The sequence below is a fragment of the Cnephaeus nilssonii genome (genome assembly GCF_951640355.1).
Source record: "Cnephaeus nilssonii genome assembly, chromosome: 10".
NCBI lineage: Eukaryota > Metazoa > Chordata > Mammalia > Chiroptera > Vespertilionidae > Cnephaeus > Cnephaeus nilssonii.
Window position 1 is genome coordinate 83,918,350 of NC_137081.1, and position 19,442 is coordinate 83,937,791.

The 19,442-nt window shown below is 52.5% G+C and overlaps 1 protein-coding gene across 1 annotated transcript in view; it reads left to right on the top strand.

Annotated features, from left to right (window-relative positions):
- Window positions 1-19,442, top strand: part of MARCO (macrophage receptor with collagenous structure) — a gene marked incomplete at its 5' end in the record, with an annotated part of 35,625 nt that overhangs the window by 6,052 nt on the left and 10,131 nt on the right. Inside the window, 10 exons of the mRNA XM_079781813.1 lie at window positions 5,134-5,235; window positions 6,020-6,241; window positions 7,567-7,602; window positions 11,593-11,637; window positions 12,739-12,783; window positions 13,072-13,170; window positions 16,309-16,407; window positions 16,514-16,549; window positions 16,959-17,057; window positions 17,148-17,210. Coding sequence (XP_079637939.1) covers window positions 5,134-5,235; window positions 6,020-6,241; window positions 7,567-7,602; window positions 11,593-11,637; window positions 12,739-12,783; window positions 13,072-13,170; window positions 16,309-16,407; window positions 16,514-16,549; window positions 16,959-17,057; window positions 17,148-17,210 — 846 coding nt within the window. The remainder of the gene's footprint in view (window positions 1-5,133; window positions 5,236-6,019; window positions 6,242-7,566; window positions 7,603-11,592; window positions 11,638-12,738; window positions 12,784-13,071; window positions 13,171-16,308; window positions 16,408-16,513; window positions 16,550-16,958; window positions 17,058-17,147; window positions 17,211-19,442) is intronic.

The window sequence follows — 19,442 nt, forward strand, 5'->3', positions numbered from 1 at the left end:
CCTTTTATCCATGACAGTTACTGCACCCACCCCAGATTGACTTAAGGGCTTAGTTTCACAATCTGGTGTGAATGTCTACCCAGTGGTTCCCAGCCTTTTTTTGGCCATGCCCCACATAAGCATCTTTAAAATCCTCCCCTGTGACATATAATTCTTATTATTTAAAAAGTGAACTATTCACATGGGGAAAGCCTGAAAGACCATTAACTTGGTCTAAACAAGCTTCCAAAGAACATGACATCCATGAAAGAGGAAAATAAAAGAACAAAAGGACAGTTGAAGTACTGAGGAAGAAATCGCTAAGAAATTGTTAAAAAAATAATAATAATATGATGTGATATGAAAAAATTTATACTAATAAAAGGGTAATATGCAAATTAGACCAGACATCTGGATGTCCTTCCAGACAAAGCCACAGTGGCAGGGGCCAAGGAAGAGGTGGTTAGGGGCAATCAAACCAGCAGGGGAAAGCAATTAGGGGACAATCAGGCTGGCAGGGGAGGGCAGTTAGGGGGCAATCAGGCCGGCAGGCAGAGGTGGTTAGGGGTGATCAGGTTGGCAGGCAGAGGCAGTTAGGGATGATCAGGCTGTTAGGGGAGCAGTTAGGGCACCAGGCTGGCAGGCAGAGGTGGTTAGGGGTGATCAGGCAGGCAGGCAGGTGAGTGGTTAGAAGCCAGCGACCCCAGATTGTGAGAGGGAGCAGGCCAGGCTGAGGGATCCTCCCGCCCCATGCACGAATTTTCTGCACCGAGCCTCTAGTAGCAAATAAAGTTTCAAAACATATAATAGAGAACTGAAATGCATAAATATGTCACTATATTATTGTACTGTATATGAGGCCCCTAGAACCATAAGAAATGCAAAAAATTCTCTGTTAATAACTCATTCTTGAATTGCCCCCCCTTAAAAATCAAACTGCCCCCCTGTGGGGCGTGTGCCCCAGGTTGGGAGCCCCTGGTCTAACCTGAGGAGGGCGGTGCAGCAGGGATGGGGGCTGTTTCAAATGCCTTGCAGGGAAGTGGTGCAAAACTACTAGTATGTCTTTGTCTCCCACAGGAATGTTTGCAGTGTTAACTACCTGTTAAGCTTTAACTTCTGCCAGAAAACAGGAAGCACTATGCCTTTGTCTTTTCTAGGAAGGGAGGCCCAGATTGATTTGAGTACAAAATGGAGGGGAGTTTATAAAAGGGAAATGTAGTTAATATCTAAACTATAACTTTTGATAGAAAAGACTTCCTAATCCTTACACTTAGATATTTTGTAGATGTTCCTTTTTTTAAAGTTGAGGAAGTTCTCTACTTCTAGTTTTCTGAGAGGTTTTATTATGAATTTATTATTATGAGAGTTGAGATTATGAATTATAATTATGAGAGCTTTATTATAATTGTATTTTGTCAACTGCTTTTTCTGCATCAATTCGATGATTATGTAATTTTCCTGCTTTAGTCTGTTGATTTGGTGAATCATATTGATTGATTTTTGTATATTGAACCAGCCTTGCATATCTGGAAATCCCATTTAGCCTTGATATATAAATTCTTTTTATATATTGCTTGACATGGTTTACTAATATTTTATTGATAATTTTTGTGTCAAATTTCCTGAGAGACATTGATTTTTTTTTCTTTTTTTGTACTGTCTTTATCTCGTTTTCATGTCAGAGTATTCCTGACCTAAAAAAAAAAGAGTTAGGAAGTACTCTCTACTCTTCTATTATCTATAGGAGATTGTATAAAAATGATGCTTATTCTTTATTAAAGTTTTGTCAAGATACTCCAATAAAATCACCTGAGCCTGGTTATTTCTTTTCCAGAAGTTTTTAATTAAAATTAAATTTATTTAATAATTATAGGTATTCATATTATCTATTTCATATTGACTGAGTTTTGATAGCTTATGTTTTTGAGCAATTGACCCTATTTCTTCTAAGTTGTAAACAGAGTTAGTAATTTCCTTATTTTCTTTTTAATGGCTGCAGGATCTGTGGTACTATCCTCTGTTTTATCCCTGATATTATGATTTGTACCTTTTTAATAAAATCTTTGTCAGTCTTGCTAGAGCTTTATCAATGTTATTGATTTTATTCAAAGAACTAGCATTTTGTTTTGTTAATGTATTTTTTTGTATTTCTATTTTAAATCTAATTGATTGCTGCTTTGATCTTTTTTTTTTAAAATCCTTGCCCAAGGATATGTTTATTGACGAGAGAGAGAGAGAGAGAGAGAGAGAGAGAGAGAGAGAGAGAGAGAGAGAGAAAGAGAAACATCCTTCAATTGGCTGCCTTCTGTATGTGCCCTGATTGGAGATGGAACCCATAACCTCGGTATGTGCCCTGACTAGGAATCAAACCCTCAATCTTTTGGTGTATGGGACGATACTCCAACCAACTGAGCCACCCAGCCAGAACTGCTCTGATCTTTATTATTTCCTTTTTTTCTGGTTGCTTAGGATTTACTGTGCTCTTCTTTTCTAGTTTCTTGAGGTTGGAATTTAGTTTATTGATGTGAGATCTTTTCTCATTTGTAATGTAAGCATTTAGTCCTATAAATTTCCTCTTCGTGCTGCTTTAGCTATATCCTATAATTTGATATGTTGTATTCTCATTTTCATTCAGTTCTTTTTTGTGTTTTGTTTGTTTGTTAAATTTTCTTTGAGACTTTCTCTATGACCTTTCCATTATTTAAATGTGTTTTGTTTGTTTGTTTTTTGACTAAAATAAAATAGAAACAGACTCATAGATAGAGAACAGACTGGCAGCTCTCAGACGGGAGGGGAGTCGGGGAGTTGGGTGAAAAGGAGAAGGGATTGAGTTAAAAAAAAACAAACACCAACTCATAGAGACAAACAAGAGTATGGTGAAAGGGGGTGAGAGAGGTAGAAGAGAGTGTGGTGGGATAAATAGTGATGGAAAGAGACTTGACTTGGGATGGTGAACATACAATACAATACTAGTGTACAGATGATCTATTATAGAACTGTACACCTGAAACCTATATAATTTTATTAACCAATGTCAGCCTAATAAATTACATAAAAAAGTAAAATAAAATAAATGAAAGTCTTTAAAATTTTTTTCAAGTGTTTTGGGGATTTTCCTATTGTCTGTATGTTACTGGTTTCTATTTTTATTCCAGAGAACATACTCTATATGACTTTGTTTATTTTACATCTTGTTGAGGTTTGGTTTATGACCCAGGATATGGACTGTCTTGGTGCATGGAAAGAATGTGTATACTGCTGTTGTTGTGTGGGGTAGTCTATCAATGTTGATTAGATCCTGTTGCCTTGTGGGGTTCAATTCTTCTATGCTTGTGCTGATTTTTTGCCATCAACTGCTAAGAGTTAGTTGTTAAAGTCCCCAATTATAATTGTGGTTTTATCTATTTCTCCTTTCACTTATATCTATTTTTACCTCATGTGAATGGAAGCTCTATTTTTTGGTTTCTTGTAAATAGTATATAGTTGGATCATGCTGTTTAAACCATTTTGCCAATTTCTACTAGTTATAACTTCTCTTAGTTTTTGTTCATCTGAGAAACTTTTTATTTCCCATTCATTCTTAAAAAGTATTTTCATTGGACATAAAATTCATGGTTGATAATTGTTTTTCTTTCAGCACAGGAAAAAAAATAAATGGCACTTCCATTTGATCTCCATGGTTTCAGATGAGAAATCTGCTATCATTCAAGCTGGTATGCCTTTATAGGCAATGTGCCATTTTTCTCCTGGCTGCTTTTAAAAGTTTTCCTTTTTCTTTAGAGTTTTAATTTTCTTTTTATCTAGATTGTTTGTTTGTTTGTTAGTTTGAATTTTACTTGTGATGTATCTTAGTATTGATTTTTTTGCATCTATCATGATTGGGTTTTCTCAATTTCTTGAATTTGTAGGTTTATGTCTTTCACTAAATTTGAGAAGTTTTCAGCCAACATTATTTCTTTGAATATATTTTCAACCTCACACTCTTTCCGGGACTTAAATGGTATCAATATTATGTGTTTTGTTATTGATTCACAGGTTTCTAAGGCTGGGTTTGTCTGTTTTTCAGATTGGATAATTTTAATTATTTAATTATTTAGTTTATTGATCCTTTTTTTGTCATGTGTATTACACAATTGAGGAATGTCCATGGAAAATCATTCATTGCAGAAAGCAAGGTGTTATATTATATGTAATGTGATATCATTTATGTAAAATTAAAAGAAAAGTAACTGGAGTTAGGAGTATATGGGTATTAAGTTTCTGAGAGCAAGGACCACCCTCTTCCAGCTATGATACGTGGTACGGAGGTTTGTCCTGGGGAGGAAGGGCACACCCCAGAATGCCTACCAAGCCCACCTCCTCGGTTAGGAGCTCAGGGGGTTGAGGGAAAAATCATTAACTCTTGTAATGCTCTCTATATGGTTTAATTATATTAAGAATGTTTTATATATATGCTTTATTGATTTTAGAGAGGAAGGGAAAGGGAAAGAGAGATAGAAACATCAATGATGAGAGAGAATCATTGATCAGCTGCCTCCTGCATGCCCCACACTGGGGATTGAGCCTGCAACCCAGGCATGTGCCCTGACTGGGAATCGAGTCGTGACCTCCCAGTTTATAGGTGAATGCTCAACCACTGAGCCACTCTGGCAGGGTATATTAAGAATGTTTTACTGTTACAATTTCAAAAGCTAAAGACAAAGAAAAAATGGCCTGGACATGAATTCCAGGTCCGCATCTTAAAACCTAATAGGTTTTTTCAGCTTCTCCAAACCTTTCTCCTTGTTTATAAAATGGGAACAAGCTCCTCTTCTCTGGGTTTTAAACAAACACATCGATGTACTAATTCACCTGATAAACATCTTCGGAGAGCCCCCTGTGGCCAGGCACTGTGCCACCAGCCTAAGGACCACCCTCTCCCAGCTATGATACGTGGCACGGGGGTTTGTTCGCTTGGCCATAGAAACGAATGCGCCACAACGGCACTTCCTGTGCTGGGGCAAGAGGGAGGGTTTGAGGGTAGTAGGCCTTTGGTGTCCTCTCCACTCAGCTTCACCGGGAGCCCTCTGCTCGCGCACACAGAGGGGATTCCGGCCGCCAGGGGCCCCTGCTCCCCACCCTTGACAGCAGCCACCTTCCCCCTGGTTGTTTCAGATCCAAAGCCCAACAAGAGAAATGGGGTGAAGTGCTTCATGGCCATAGTGGTCACCTATCTGATTCTGCTCTCCGCGAGCACCGGGCTGCTGCTGATGAAAGGTAACGCAGGCTTGGTCCCGTCTGGTCCCCCTGGGAGTGACCGCACACGGCCCTGACCCGCAGAGCTGCAGCTGAGTGCAGAGCCCTGGGGCCACTGCTGCCCGCTGGAGGCGGAAGGGGGAAGAGTGTGTTGTGTTGCATGTGTGCATGTGCATGTGTGTGTGAGTGTGTGTGTGTGTGTGAGAGAGAGAGAGAGAGAGAGAGAGAGAGAGAGGAGAGAGAACGCGCACGGGAGCCTGTGTGTCCAAAGCAGTGAAAGGTGCAGTGCTCTCACACGGTGTGCCATGAGCACCTTGCATAGAGGTTCCAGCCTCTGAGTGGGAAGGGGCTTTGCTGGTCAGTGTGCGTTTCAAAATGACTTTCAAAGTGTTCCAGTCCAAATGTGAAGCTCATGAAGCAACTCCACCAACAGACACCGAAGTCACGCAGGAACAGCGTGTGCCCAGATGCCACAAACACATGTCGCATGCACATTCAGGTCACACATGAATAAGTCAGACCAGCACAGCAGTTGTCATGCATTCACACCTAGAGCAGGCACGTGACACTGTGGGTACGTGAGTGTGAACATGTAATGCCATGCCTGTGTGGAGCACACACGTGCAAGGTATAGCTAAAGCTCTGTGCCCACACGGTCCTCACAGCATAGGACATGTGTTTGTCTTCAGGGCCCACAGGAGTTGTGCACCTGCAACACAAGCCTGTGGGGAATGGGACCTAATGCCTAAACGCCTGGGGCTTTAACGCGGTCCTAAAGAACGCGGTGGGGCGGGTGGGTGTCTAGTTCTGTATCTGCAGGAGCAGTTCAGGGCCCTGGAGATGCACTTTGACAACGGAACGCTGGCCGCGGAGGACAGCCCGTCCTTCGCCTCACTCTGGTCGCAGCCCAGCCCTCCGCTGCCTGCGGGGGCTCTGAGGCTGCAGGTGCTGCAGGCCCAGCTCAGCCAGGTCCGCGCCCGGCAGGAGCACCTGCTGCAGCAGGTGGACAACTTCACCCGGAGCCCAGGTTTGGCCCCTCCCCTCCGGATCGGGACTCCTCAGAGGAGGAGCTGCTAGTTCATGGGCCCTTCCCAAGGGGGTTTTGGGCCTGAATTTCCTTCCCTGGCAAGGTCTTCCCAAACCCTGGCTGATGGAACCCTGGGATTCGAGACATGGGTGAGAGCCATATGAGAGGGACATGAAGCCGCATGTCCCATGGGCTCAGGCAGGGCGGTGGGAGAGTGGGGCCAGGAATATAGGAGCCACAAACCTGTCCAAGCAGAGTGTGACCTCAGGAGCCAGCGCCTGGAGCAACCTGCCACAGGCCGAGTCTGAGTCACAAAGCCGTCAGCCTGATCCAGAGTGTGTCTGAGGTCGGGTAAGACACAGAAGCCGGGGTACCTCCCGGGACCCCATCCATCCATACTAGGAATACTGGCCCATGGCTGGCAGAAAGTCCTGGGGAGACCATGGAGGGGAAAGAACAGCTGGGCCTGCAGGTAGGGCCACAGGCAGGAGGAAGTGGAGCCAAAGGGGTCCCTTTCCCCTGGCCCTTCTCTCAGGCCGTCCTAGAGTGGGAGGGCGAATCCAGGCACATCCGGCTTCTAGGTGCGACCTGGCTGCCTCAGGGCTGGCACTGTTGCCTGGAGCCCGGGGCCTTGCCTGTGTCTGGGTGCTGGGACCTAGGAGGTGAGCCTCTGCCAGGGGCCGTGCCCACGGACCACGTGCCGGACCCAGGAGCCGGAGGGCAGGACCGGGAGAGGCTGCTGCCTCCCAGTGAGCAGAGATGAGAGCCCAATGGGGGGGACGCGAGGGGCGGGGACAGTGGCCGAGGAGCAGAGCCCAGGCTCTGGTGCGCAGACACAGGCGGGTGCCTCTGCCCCTTGGGAGGTGAAGGGCTAGCTCTGATCATACGAGGCCCTTCCTTTAGCCCGAGGCACTTGCCCGGCTGGTTGGGCTTCATGGTCTTCTGATGACAAGGGTTGCTCTTCGGGGTCCCGCACTCTGGGACTCGCAGGGACCTCAGGCTCTCCTGTGTAGACCAACCAAACATCTGGCCCTTCGTAAGGACTCGTCCTGAAGAATGCCAGGCTCGGCTCCTGTGGCCCAGTGCCCGGCCGCAGTGCTGCCTGCCCAGAGGGCGCTCCGGCTCCTGTGGCCCAGTGCCCGGCCGCAGTGCTGCCTGCCCAGAGGGCCCTCCGGCTCCTGTGGCCCAGTGCCCAGCCGCAGTGCTGCCTGCCCAGAGGGCGCTCCGGCTCCTGTGGCCCAGTGCCCCGCCGCAGTGCTGCCTGCCCAGAGGGCGCTCTGGCCACACCACAGCTCTGGCTGCAACCCTCTCTCCTTCCCTCGCAGAGCTCCTCGGGACCAAAGGCGAACGCGGCGCTCCAGGTGGGTTCATTTCCACTCCGACCCCCTGCCCCCCCCGCAACCTTCTCCCCCAGCCCCGTGGCCGGTGCCTTTCTGGGCCTCCACACCTGACCCCAACTTACCTTCCCTGGGTCCCCACCGCCTCTCTACCAACCCCTGGTCCAATGGGAAACGGCTCCCTCCAAGCATCACTCCAAATCCAGCCTCGGCGAAGACAGCCCAGTGCACCCCTCAGCTGGCCTCACCCCAGGGCCCCGCTGCAGCAGGTCTCCCCCTTCCTCTCCCATCACCGCTCTTTCCAGGCCCTGTTACCTGACACCTAGCACTCAGCGCTCCTCTGGCTGTGGCCACCGTGACGACGGGAGGCAGCCTGCGGGGCATGCTGGCCTGCCTGGGTCCCAGGTCTACTACCTGCATGGCCTTGAGCCAGTTATTAGTTTTTCCGGACCCTCAGCTGCTCACCTGGTAGAAAATAATGGAGATAAATGTACGCCCTCGCCGGGCCTGGGCTTAGCTGCCTGTGCTTCCTCCCTCAGCACACACAGTCACACACACACACATAAACACACACACACATAAACACACACAGTCACACACACACAGTCACACACACACAGTTACACACACACAAACACACACACATATATGCACATACACACATACACTCACATACACACAGTCACACACACATACACACACAAGCACACACACAGTTACACACACACATACACACATAGTTACACACACAAGCGCACACAAACAAGCGCACACACAGTTACACACACACAAGCACACACAGTTACACACACAAGCACACACATACACCGTTACGCACACAAACACACACATACACACACCGTTACACACACATATACACACAAGCACATACACACAGTTACACACACAAGTACACACCCACAGTTACACACACACACAAGCGCACACACACAAGCACACACACACATACACACAGTTACACACACAAGCACACACATACAATTACACACACACAAGCACACACACATACACACAAGCACGCACACAAAAGCACACACATACACAGTTACACACAGTTACACAGAGTTACACACACACAAGCACACACATACACAGTTACACACAGTTACGCACACAGTTACATACACAAACACACAGTTACACATACACAGTTACACACATGCACACGCAGTTATACACACACAAGCACACACAAACACACACAAGCACACACATACACACAAGCACACACATACACACACAGTCCAGTAGCTGAGTGGTAGAAATTTCATCTTGAAAACAAATGTACACAACATTGTCAGGCAGAACTCTTTGGCCTCATAATTTTTCAAGTGTGGCCCCGATCCCACCGCTGATGGGAGGGGGGGGGGGCGGGGGGGCGGGGTGTGCGGGAACGGGGGAGTGCTGACTAAGCCTTGCAAGTGGCAGCAGCCTGGCTAGGACGACGGGACCTCTCGGGAGCTGGGTGGCCTTGAACGTGTCGCTTCCCGCTCTGAGCTCTGCATCCTTCCCTAGAAGGTGGGGATAGGATGGGACCTCGGGACTGCTGTCAGGTAAAAGGATGAATGGATCAGTGCTCAGCCCAGTGCCCAGCTTGGAGTAAGCACTCGCTGGTGCTGTTACATTTGCTTCATTGTTGCTGCTGTTGAGAGGGTTCAATGAGCTCATGCTCAGACGCCCCCGCCGGAGGAATGGGGCCCCTCTGCTCTAAGGACAGGCTGTTCCAAACTCCAGGCACTTCGCTGACAGAATCGATGCTTAAACTTCTTCAACCAGTGGTTTGGTCGGACCTTTAAAATCTGCTCCCTCACCCGCCCCAGGCATGGAGCCCACCTTCCCCACACCAGGGTGTGGACAGGCTCCCGCTGGCCCTCTGTCTCTCTGTGAATATATATATATGTTTATGATCTCCACTGCTATGTCTCAGTGTCTCTCAATCTCTGACACTTCTATCTCTGTCTTTCTCTCTCCCTTCCCACTCTCTCTTTGGAGCCAGAAACCAGAGGCAGGAAACAGCAATTGCAGCAGCACGAGCTGCAGAAGGTCTGGGCCCCTCTCACGCCCACCTGCCTTCCCAGGTCCTCCACCCCCTTGGCTCCCCCCACCCCCGGGAGGCTGTGGCCTCTCCCCTCCCCCATGGCCTGCCTTGCCTGGGCAGGTCTCCCCAAAGATGCATCCTGCTAGAAAGCCCCATGGAGACCAGTAGGCGGACAGAGAGGATTGGGGGACGAGGGGGGGAAGGGGATGCAGTGCTTGGCCCAGGCTTCCAAAGACACAGCTGGGAAGGTGGGGGAGGGGCAACTGCACCTAAGTCAGGCTCTGGGGAAGGTAGTGGTCCCGGGTGCAAAGAGCACGGAGGGGCTCACCTCCCCAGGCCAGGCTCCCGAGCCGCCTCTCGGCTGAGACGAGGGTGAGGGAAGGCGTCAGGGGAGCAGGGGCCCAGGCAGAAGGAAGCCGAGCGCAAGGCCCTGCGGTGGGAAGGGAGTTGGGTGAGTCAGGAACGCTAGTGCCTGCAGGGCAAGAGCAGAAACATGGGTGGGAGGGGGGAGCGGCGGGGACTAGGCAGACTCGGGGTGGGGTGGGCCCCTGGTTAAGTGAAGGCACATTTTGTCTGTGCTTTGCTGATTCTCACACTAACCCCGAGTGGCTGTCGCTGTCATCCCCATTTCACAGAAGAGGGAAGTGAGGCTCAGAGGTATTATAAGAATTCTAGACATGATTTAAAGTACACAGAAGGATGCGTGTAGGTTATATGCAAACACTTCGCCACTTTATATAAGGGACTTGAGCATCCATGGGTTTTAGTACCCACGGGGGCCCTGGCACCAGTCCCCCTTGGATGCCAAGGGGCAACTGTAGGAGCTTCCCCACCGTGGTGCCCTGGCATGGGCGCAAGCGTTGCCATTAGGAGATCCCAGATCTTCTGGCCTCCTTCCAAATGTGCCACCTCAGGCAACGCCCATGCCTCTCAGAAAGTCATTCTTCCCTGTGGGGATGTGGGGCTGTGCTGTGGCCTGAATGTCTGTGCCCCCCCTCCTGCCCCCAAAGGCATATATTGAAAGTCTAATGCCCAAGGTGATGGTATTAGGAGGCGGGGCCTGTGGAAGGGGACTAGGTCACAAGAAGGAGCCCGGATGAGTGGGACTAGTGCTCTTACAAAGACCCAGAGCACCGTAGTTCCTCCCACCACGTGGGGACACAGCCAAGGTCAGCTGCCTGCAGCCTGCAGGGGCCTCACCGTGCCTGGCCGTGCTGGCACCCAGGCCTTGCCCTTCAGAGTCCAGAACCTTGAGAAATGGATCTGTTGTTTCTGAGCCGCCGGTCCGGGTGTTTGGTTACAGCAGCCAGAACGGACTGAGGCAGGACAGGAGCCCTGTCCGTCCTGCCCGCGAGCCGTGGAGAGACTGGAGCCGCATAGCAGGCGGCCCTTGGAGAGGGAGAGCTGCATGCGCGTGCAGCAGTGACGGTGCCACGTAACCCGACCTGCCGCGCGTTCCGTGTGGCCGCCCTGTGACCACCTCGGGGCAGCCCTGTGGAGCTGGTATATCAACACCAATTTACTGACCAGGAAGGTGAGGCTCGAGGTGACTGGCATGAGGTCCCCCTGCTGCTGCGGGCCCAGGTGTCCGGCTCAGAGCCCGAGGGATGCCGCTGCGCCTTGCCCGCTGGGCCATGGGCTCCTTGAGGGAAGGAGCGCTGTGTTGTTTGCTTCCTTCCGCACCGTTTGGCTGGTGCTGGGCGCTCAGTGAGTGTGCTGAATGATCAATCGCATTGAGTGGCATTGGACACCCACCTTGTTGGTTGGCTCATTGGTGTCTCTGCTCCTTTTCCTCAGATCTTCCGGGTCCCAAGGGCCTGGCATTCACGGCTGAGAAGGGGCCAGGGCGGCCAGGGATACCCTGGAGCCACTGATACCCGCCCCTTGTCTCCTGGCCCGCAGTCCTCTTTCTCCTCCTTGTCCCGGTGACATGCCCAATGCCTTTTCCTTTCCAGGCCCCCCAGGACTCCCAGGCCTGCCAGGAATCAAGGGAGAGGCCGGTAAGTGGGGGCCCGTGTGTGTGCCGGCACCCACAGCCGGCTCTCAGACCAACACTCGGCAGGCCCTGTGTGCCGGAGGCCAGCTTCGTGGGACACCCTGGGTGGACTGGGCATGCTGAGAAGCGCCCTGTGTGGTGGGGCGACGGGGGGGCGGGCTCTGATGAGGCTGGAGGGGGTGGATGCTCCAACCTCCTCCTCAGGGCTCAGGCGTCCAAGCCTCTGAGCATCACTGGGGAGTCAAGCTCAGTGGCATAGCAGGGACTCCAGGGTCAGACACATCTGCCTGCAACATGCACTAGCTCTGTGATGCTGTTAACATTCTCTTACCTTTCTGAACCGCAGTTTCTTTGTCTGTAAAATGGGGATACATGTGCTTCTGAGGGTCACTGGGGGTTTAGCAGTAATGATGAAAAGCCCGCGATTGTTTCTCTCTTTTAGGCTGTAACCTAAACCTGCCCAGCACCTCACAAATGGCCATGGCATGGCTGGGGCAGAGAATGTGGGGAGCTCGGCTGCACCCCCCCCCCCCCGAGGGAAGGGGGCAGAACCCATGACCCTTACAGCCCAGACCACTCTCCCTGGAGGGGCTGAGGCTGCTGAGTGTAAAGAGGATACGACGTTATTAGGGAAGGAGCTGAGAGGGAGGGTTGCCAGCAAGGGCAAGTACACAAACCAACAGTCACGAGGCCTCTGGGCCACTGCGGCAGGAAGAAACACCAGCAGTTTTGGGAGGGAAATTTGTTAGCAAATAAAATCTTTTGGGGGGAACTAACTTGGGAGAGGAATTTAATAGGATCCCAAAGAGTATCCCGTTCTACGTCTGCAGCAGGGGTTTTCCAGGGAGGTTTTCGGGGGTGGGGGTGGGGTGGGCAAACAATGGGAGGAATTGATGGTGCAGTGAGGAACCTATGCAGGCGGCTGCACACCTCGTGCTCACACAGGCACGCACATGTGCCTCTGTGTGCGCATGCGAAGAGGAGACACAGAGACAGAGAGGGAAAGAGACCGCCTGCGGGGCACCTTGCCCAGGCAGGGCCCAGAATGCCTGCTGATTGAAGACCCCAGACCGCAGAGCGACTGACGCGTCCTCCTTTCTCCCAGGCCTCCAAGGACCGCAGGGTGCTCCAGGGAAGCCGGGAGCCACTGGTAACTTGCGCTTTCTCTTCTTGGAATCAGTGGTGCACGGGCCCAGGCACGTCCGCTGTCCCCTTCCCCTCGGCTCCTCCCAGCCCCAGAGCATTGGCGCCCTCCTGCTGTCCTCTTCTCCTGAGTCTTACTGGGCCTCCGTGAGATTACCCACGAGATGAGCTACACGCCCCAGACTTCCTCTGGGGACGCCCTTCTCTTCTGCCCAGAATGCCTCCTGCCCACCGCCCAGGAGCCCATGCCCAGGAGGATGCTGGGAGCCCACCTCACAGGCCGTTCCCTCTGCAGGCGCCCCAGGACAGAAGGGCAGCAAAGGCGATGGGGGTCTCATTGGCCCAAAAGGGGACACTGGTGCTAGGGGAGACAAAGGAGACCCTGGCCTCCCAGGTAAGGGCCTCGCTGGGTGTGGGTGCCGCTGGGAGGCCTGGGGGGCTGGGCCCCACTCTATGCAACCATGTCTGTTCAGCGCCTACTGAGGGCGGGGCTACGCTCTGCCTACCAGCATCCTGGGGTGGGAGATGTGGTAGCTGCCATCCAGGTGAGCCAAGGGCAGGAATGTGAAATAAGAGCAATGCGAAGGGGCAACATGTCGCACCGGGTGGCACCTGGGGACAGGGCAGCTAGGAAGTCACAGGAAAAGAAAGTGAGGCACCAAAATCGGTCCTGAAGTGGGCGTAGGGAAGGCGGGGGCCTGGGGGCAGTGGGCCAGGGCTGACGCCTTGCCCACTGACGGCAGATGCTCTCTCTGGAGCAGTGCCTCTCAGGCCATGGGGAAGAACTATCCTGGGTGCTTGTTCAAAATGCAGGCCGGGCCCAGCCGCCTGCCGTAGGGACCCTGGAGGTCGAGGGGCCAGGGCTGGGAGCACTGCCCTGGGGCTCTGGCCGTGACTAAGCCCCTTCGTGCTCCTTGTCACGTGGCCTCTTTTGTGGCCCCTCAGGTGGCTCTGGAGTGCAGCAGGGGAACAAGGGCTGCAGGGCTCGTGGCCTGGCTGCCATCTCGGCTCTGCGCCTGTCCATCTGTGTGACGAGGCACGTGGCTTCGCCTGCTGAGATATGAGCTCTTCATTTCAGAAAAAAGACAGTGATTCCATTAAAATAGTAATAATTAAATTACATACACCTTTCAGGATAGTTATAAGGGTTAAAGGTCATGTTTTCAAACTGCCACATGGTTGACACTAAAAAAGTGACAATCGTTACTAATAGTAGTGTTAGTGATGCTGTAAGATGGGAAGGGAAGACTCTGTTCCAAGATCGGACAGATCTAGTTCCAATGTGGCTCACTAGCTGTGTGACCTTGGACAAACGACCTAACCTCTCTGAGCCTCAGTTTACCCACCTAACCAAAGAGGAGAACAGCAGTAGCCTTTAATGAGGATTAATTACAACAGGAATATAAGACATAGAAGAAGTGTGATCCTGTCGCCGCAAACTGAAGTTACATGATAAGAACTAGGTACACTTGCCGTGGGGAGAGAGCCCTTGGCAGGGCCACCAGCCACCCTCAGATCTTAGGAAGGCACTTGTGGAAGAGAAAATGGACTCGCTCTAGTGGTGCCCAGCAGAACAGGGACCGATGGGCCAAGGTTTCAGGAGAAGCACTTGTGCCGGAGGGAGGGAGGAAGAGCCAGGTAAGGCTTGGGGCTGCCCCCTGGTGAACTGAACAGACGAAGGTTAGGGAAGAGCTGCTGCTGGGACGGGAAGACGAGGTGCTGAGTTCTCCCAGGTGGCACTGCAGGGGGTCCTTGCACCAGGCGGATGGTGGACAGTTGGCCTCTAAGGTTGGTGCCCCAGGTGGCACTGTGAGCTCTCTTTGCAATAGGAAAGGGAGGCCCAAACTTTTCTCAAGGTGGCGCTGCCGGACCCAGAGAGGGGGCAGCAGCCAGGCCTGTCCCAAGGAGTCTGAGCATCCTGTTTCCCATCCCACTCACCACTGCCCCGTAGGAGGCATCGTGTCCACACCCCGGCACCGCCTGGGAACACTGTGGTTAGCGAGGGAAACGCGGCAGTTTCAGTTCTTCCGAAATCGGACTCTGGCCTGCCCCTCCTCTGCCCCTGATCTCCCAGGACTGCAAGCCTTCCCACCCACAGGGCTAGCCCCCCACGTTCGACCTGCCCTGGTGGTACTGAGCCTTGTCCCAGCAGACAGTGGGGAAGCCCCAGGGGACACGCTCCGTCGTTAGCTGTGATTGGGAAGGTCTCGGTCAGACCCAGCTGTGATCGCTCAGTTGGCGCCTGGTCTTTCCCCCGATGCTGCTCTGCTTCTAGGGTTGCCCCCTCTGATGGAGGCACGGAAGTCATCCACCGCAGGCCCAGGCCCAGGCCACGCCCAGAAACCCCATGCAGCCCTCAGCGGTCACAGCATGGTGGTCCTGGCTGGCCCAGAGCGGTGGGGCCCCAACCAGTTCCTCCAGGGAAATCATTTCTAGTCTCTTCTAACTAGGGCCCTTTGGCCCTTGTGCCCAAGTGAACACTCCGAATGACCAAGAGCTGCCTTCTCGCTGTCTGCATCAAGGCTGCTGTAAAGCTGTCAACTCTAACCAAGCTCTTCACGTTTGTTTTGTCTTCCACCGAGAAATAATCATTCTTTAAGTACCCAGAGCATCTCCAAGAACCTGATTTTCCGGCCTTGTCCCTAACATCACTCAAAGCTTAGATCGAGATAGGTTTGTACAAGCTGCGTCTCTCCTCTTCACTAGGGAGAAAGCCTCTGGCCTCCTGGGCCCTCTCCAGCTCTGATATCATACAGGAATGGTATGGGTATGGAGGCTTTCAACCGATTCTATCCCCACAGGCCAGCCCAGGGCCCGAGGGAGTTGCTCGGCTGGGTCTTTGCTGATGGTGGGATTCAGCAGCTTCCTGAACACCAGCCAGCCCGTGGGTTCCTGATGAGCTGGCCCATGTGGTGCACTGGCAAGGGCCATGCAGCCCGCTCCCAAACCCGACTGGCCACGTGGGGAGGGGTTGATGGATCCTGCCCTGTGAGGAGCTGCCCTCAATTGATATGCACCAAGCACTGGCAGGAAAGAGGAGGGAGCACAGGAGGATCGAGGAGTGGACCGGCTGGGGCAAGCCTTGAATGCTGATGACAAGTGGAAAATTTGAAACCTTGGGCACAAGGAAAGCTGATGGCAGGAGCACGGGCAGGAAAATGAGCTGCTGCAATGTTTTTCTCTCCATCGATGCTTCACAGTTTTGATGCTCAGCACTTGGGGCCTGCCTTCTGGAATATTCAGATTTCAGTTTGGGAGGCTTGAAAAAATAATTCCGCACGTGAGCCGGGCAGCATGAGTTGAGCCTGGGCTGTGGTCCCTCCTGAGGGGATCTGAGCACTGATCTGGGCCCATAGAGCCAGACCTTCCACTGTCCAGCAGCCAGGCCAGGTCGTCTCGTCCGTTTCTGATGAGTTTATGGCTGTCTCTGGGGCAGCCGTCGTGTCTTTGAGGGGGGCGAGACGTGTCAGTGGGACCTGGTGCCCAGGCTCGCCCTCCTCCCAGGCCTGACTCTGACTCCTTGGTTTTTCAGGAAGCAAGGGGAGCATGGGCGTGAAAGGAGACATGGGGGTCATGGGGCCCCCCGGAGCCCAGGGCAGTAAAGGGGATGCTGGGAAGCCAGGCCCTCCAGGTAAGAGGCTGCATGGTCAGGTCCACTGGCTTCTACATATTACGTTTATTTTCCCTGGAAGGCTGAGCGACAGGAAAAACTCTCTAAAAGTCCTTCTTAATTGTAGGTGTGGCTGGAATTCCTGGAATCAAAGGAGATCAAGGTAAGAACTGTAGGAATGTGGGCACCACGCCAGCTCCCACTGTCCCTGGGCCAAGTCAAGTGCAGGGCCTGCCTCCAGTACCGTATTCCATTGTGGTATTCATGCAGAGCATCTGCTTCTAAAGCCTGCCCCTCCCCAGAGGAGCAGTGCAGCCGCATCGCTGATGCTCCTCTTTAGGGCTCACCCTCTGCCACCTGGGCGGGGCTGGACCTTCGCAGCCCGGCTTCCTAGTAAGTCCCCAAGCTGAGACTGTAATTCCCCCCCTGCGAGGGCTGCCTCTTGGCTTCCAGGGAACACATTAGGTGTTAGGACATCCACGTGTCACTGCTGGGAACAGAGGTGTGTGGAGGGGACGGCAGCCAGGCCCTCTGCCGGCCGCCCAGCCATGCAGTCATGACTTAACTTTCAGGACCTCCTGGAGCAGAGGGTCCTCGAGGCCCTCAGGGTGCGGCAGGATCCCCAGGTGCCAAGGGTGAGCCTGGCAGTGCTGGCCCCACTGGGCTAACAGGTGAGGTCTCTTCCGGTGGTGGGCGTGGGGAGTGATGTCTGAAGGTCCATCTACCCAGCTCATATGCTCACTGTGACGTCTGTTGTCCAGGACCACCAGGGAGACCAGGGAGTCCAGGACCTAACGGCATGAAAGGAAGCAAGGGAGACACAGGTGACAGAGGGTGTGGGTCGGCGGGCAGGCGGCGATGGATGGGACAGAGGACTGGCTCCCTGCGGGCTCACCAGAAGGAGGCAGAGCGCCTCCTGTATGCTGCCCTGTGAAGGTCCTAGGGCTGTTCTTCCTCTGCCCAGGGTTCCTTAAAGGCCTTGAATGCCACGACCAAACCTCTAATGTCCCAGAGGAGAGCAGGGCACCTTGGCCATGCTGTCCCCCTGTTCTGCCTTCCAACTGTGGACATGGTTTCCACTCTCTCCTGCTGACCTGAGCAGGGCCCCAAGGTTCAGGGATTCGAGCATGGGGTGTCAAGAAATCCCTTCTTGCATATCCTCCCAGGGTTCTCAGGCTGGGAAGGGCAGCCCACAGCAACTGAACTCACAGAGGCTACTTTCTAAGCCATGTAGCCACTTAGCTACGTTATAGACTGTCATGTCAATTTAGTCTGTGTTATAAACCATCGTGCCAACTTGGTCTAGCTTACAAACCATCACACCGATGCGGTCTAGTTTGTACACCACTATGCCAGTTTGATCTAGTCACTACCCAAGTCTGGACACCTGCAATGGTCTAAAAAGTTGGGGCCACCGTGGTGGGTGCTGGGTCCCCATGGAACACAAGACCTGGCTCCTGCCCTCAGACATACGGGTTAGTATAGACTTGCTGTACTGCGTCAGGCACACTTTGATGTGGACATTTTCATGGAAAATAGTCACATGCCATTTAGAAAGCTGGGTGCAGGCCAGGAGGTGCGGTAGCATGTGGGGCTGTGAGAAAGGGCTGCGTGTCTCCCAAGGACGTCCGTGGGCAGCCTGCTGCAGTCCCCTCCTCTGCCAGGTCCTGCTGGTGTTAGCAAACCTAGATGTCCTCACCCCAGGGCCATGCTATGGACCCGCACAAGAGGCAGGACCTCTCAGTTTTCATTGAGCAAGTGGTTGACTAATTAATTCCTTAAACAAATGTGACTTAACCCTGCTAAATGCTTCAGGTTAGCAGCGGCTGGGGTCTGGTGGGGGTGGCGAATGGCAGTCCAGTGCAGGGGCGATGTAAGAGCATGAGCTGAGTCTTGGAGGATGAGTGGCACTCAGACATGTTCAGGAGGGGAAGGCAAGCCTAGAGGGAGGACACAGAGCCGGTGATTCATGGCGGAGGGAGGGCTCTGTAGGGTGTATCCCTGGCACCTGGTTGGTGTCTTGGGTTGGGATGTGGAGCTCTGGTCCAAGGGATAGGTGAGGCCAGCTCCTAGTCAGCTTTGGACTTTGGGCTTTTGTCATCTGGGGTTCTCCTGAAGGTTGTCGGGAGCCATGGCGCAGGCAGCTCCTACACCCACCCTTCTTCCAACCCACCCAGCCTTGGAGCTGCTTTCTTTCTCACAGACTGTGTGTTAGTACAGGAGGGGCTCTGCTACCTGAGGCCACCTGAGGCCACCAGCAAGGTCTCACCTTCCAGAAAGACTCCATCTGGGTGCAGCTCCCCTTTCTGATCCTATACCTCCCTTTTTCCTGAAGATCTCAGGGTGACTGACTTTGGCACCTGAAGCTGTCTTGCCTCTAAGTTTTCTGCTTGGCTTCATGGAGACGATGGCTTTCCTCCCTCAGTTATAAACAGAGAGCATCCCTTCACCTCCCCTGCTCCCCGCCTTACTAGACTAAGCAAGAATATTTGTGCTAAAACATGATTTTACCCAAAGGGGTGCTGTGCCCACTGTCTGAGAGCAGGAACCCTGCCCTGCACCCTGCATCCTGGAGTGTTTGCGTAAAAACAGCTCCTGACCATGAGTACTCTCAGGACAGCCCAATGGGCTACGCACTCTCGTGAGGGCTGTTTCACAGTAAGAGAGGCAGCCTGGCTGGCCCAAAGCTGGGGCTTTAGCCATTACACTTTATCATACCATCTCCCTCCCCAGGCAGCCAAAGGTGTCCCATCAGCACACTCTGATGAATGACACTTACCCTCCAACCCAGTCCAAAAGGATGAGAGCAGAAGTTGCAGCAGCCTCTTCCACTCTTAGAAGGAAACCTGAAGCTCTCAGGCCAGGTTTTGGCTCTTTCTCATTCACCCACAACCCCATCCCCGTTTTAGCCCAGTCTGGGACCATTTTCACTTCATCATCGAGTCCTTGTCTATTCATCAGGCACCCTTCCAGGGATCTCCACCCATCAGACTTAGTGGTAAATACCAACCAGGCAAGTTCCAGCTGCCCAAGTAAACATGGTGAATGACAGTTTC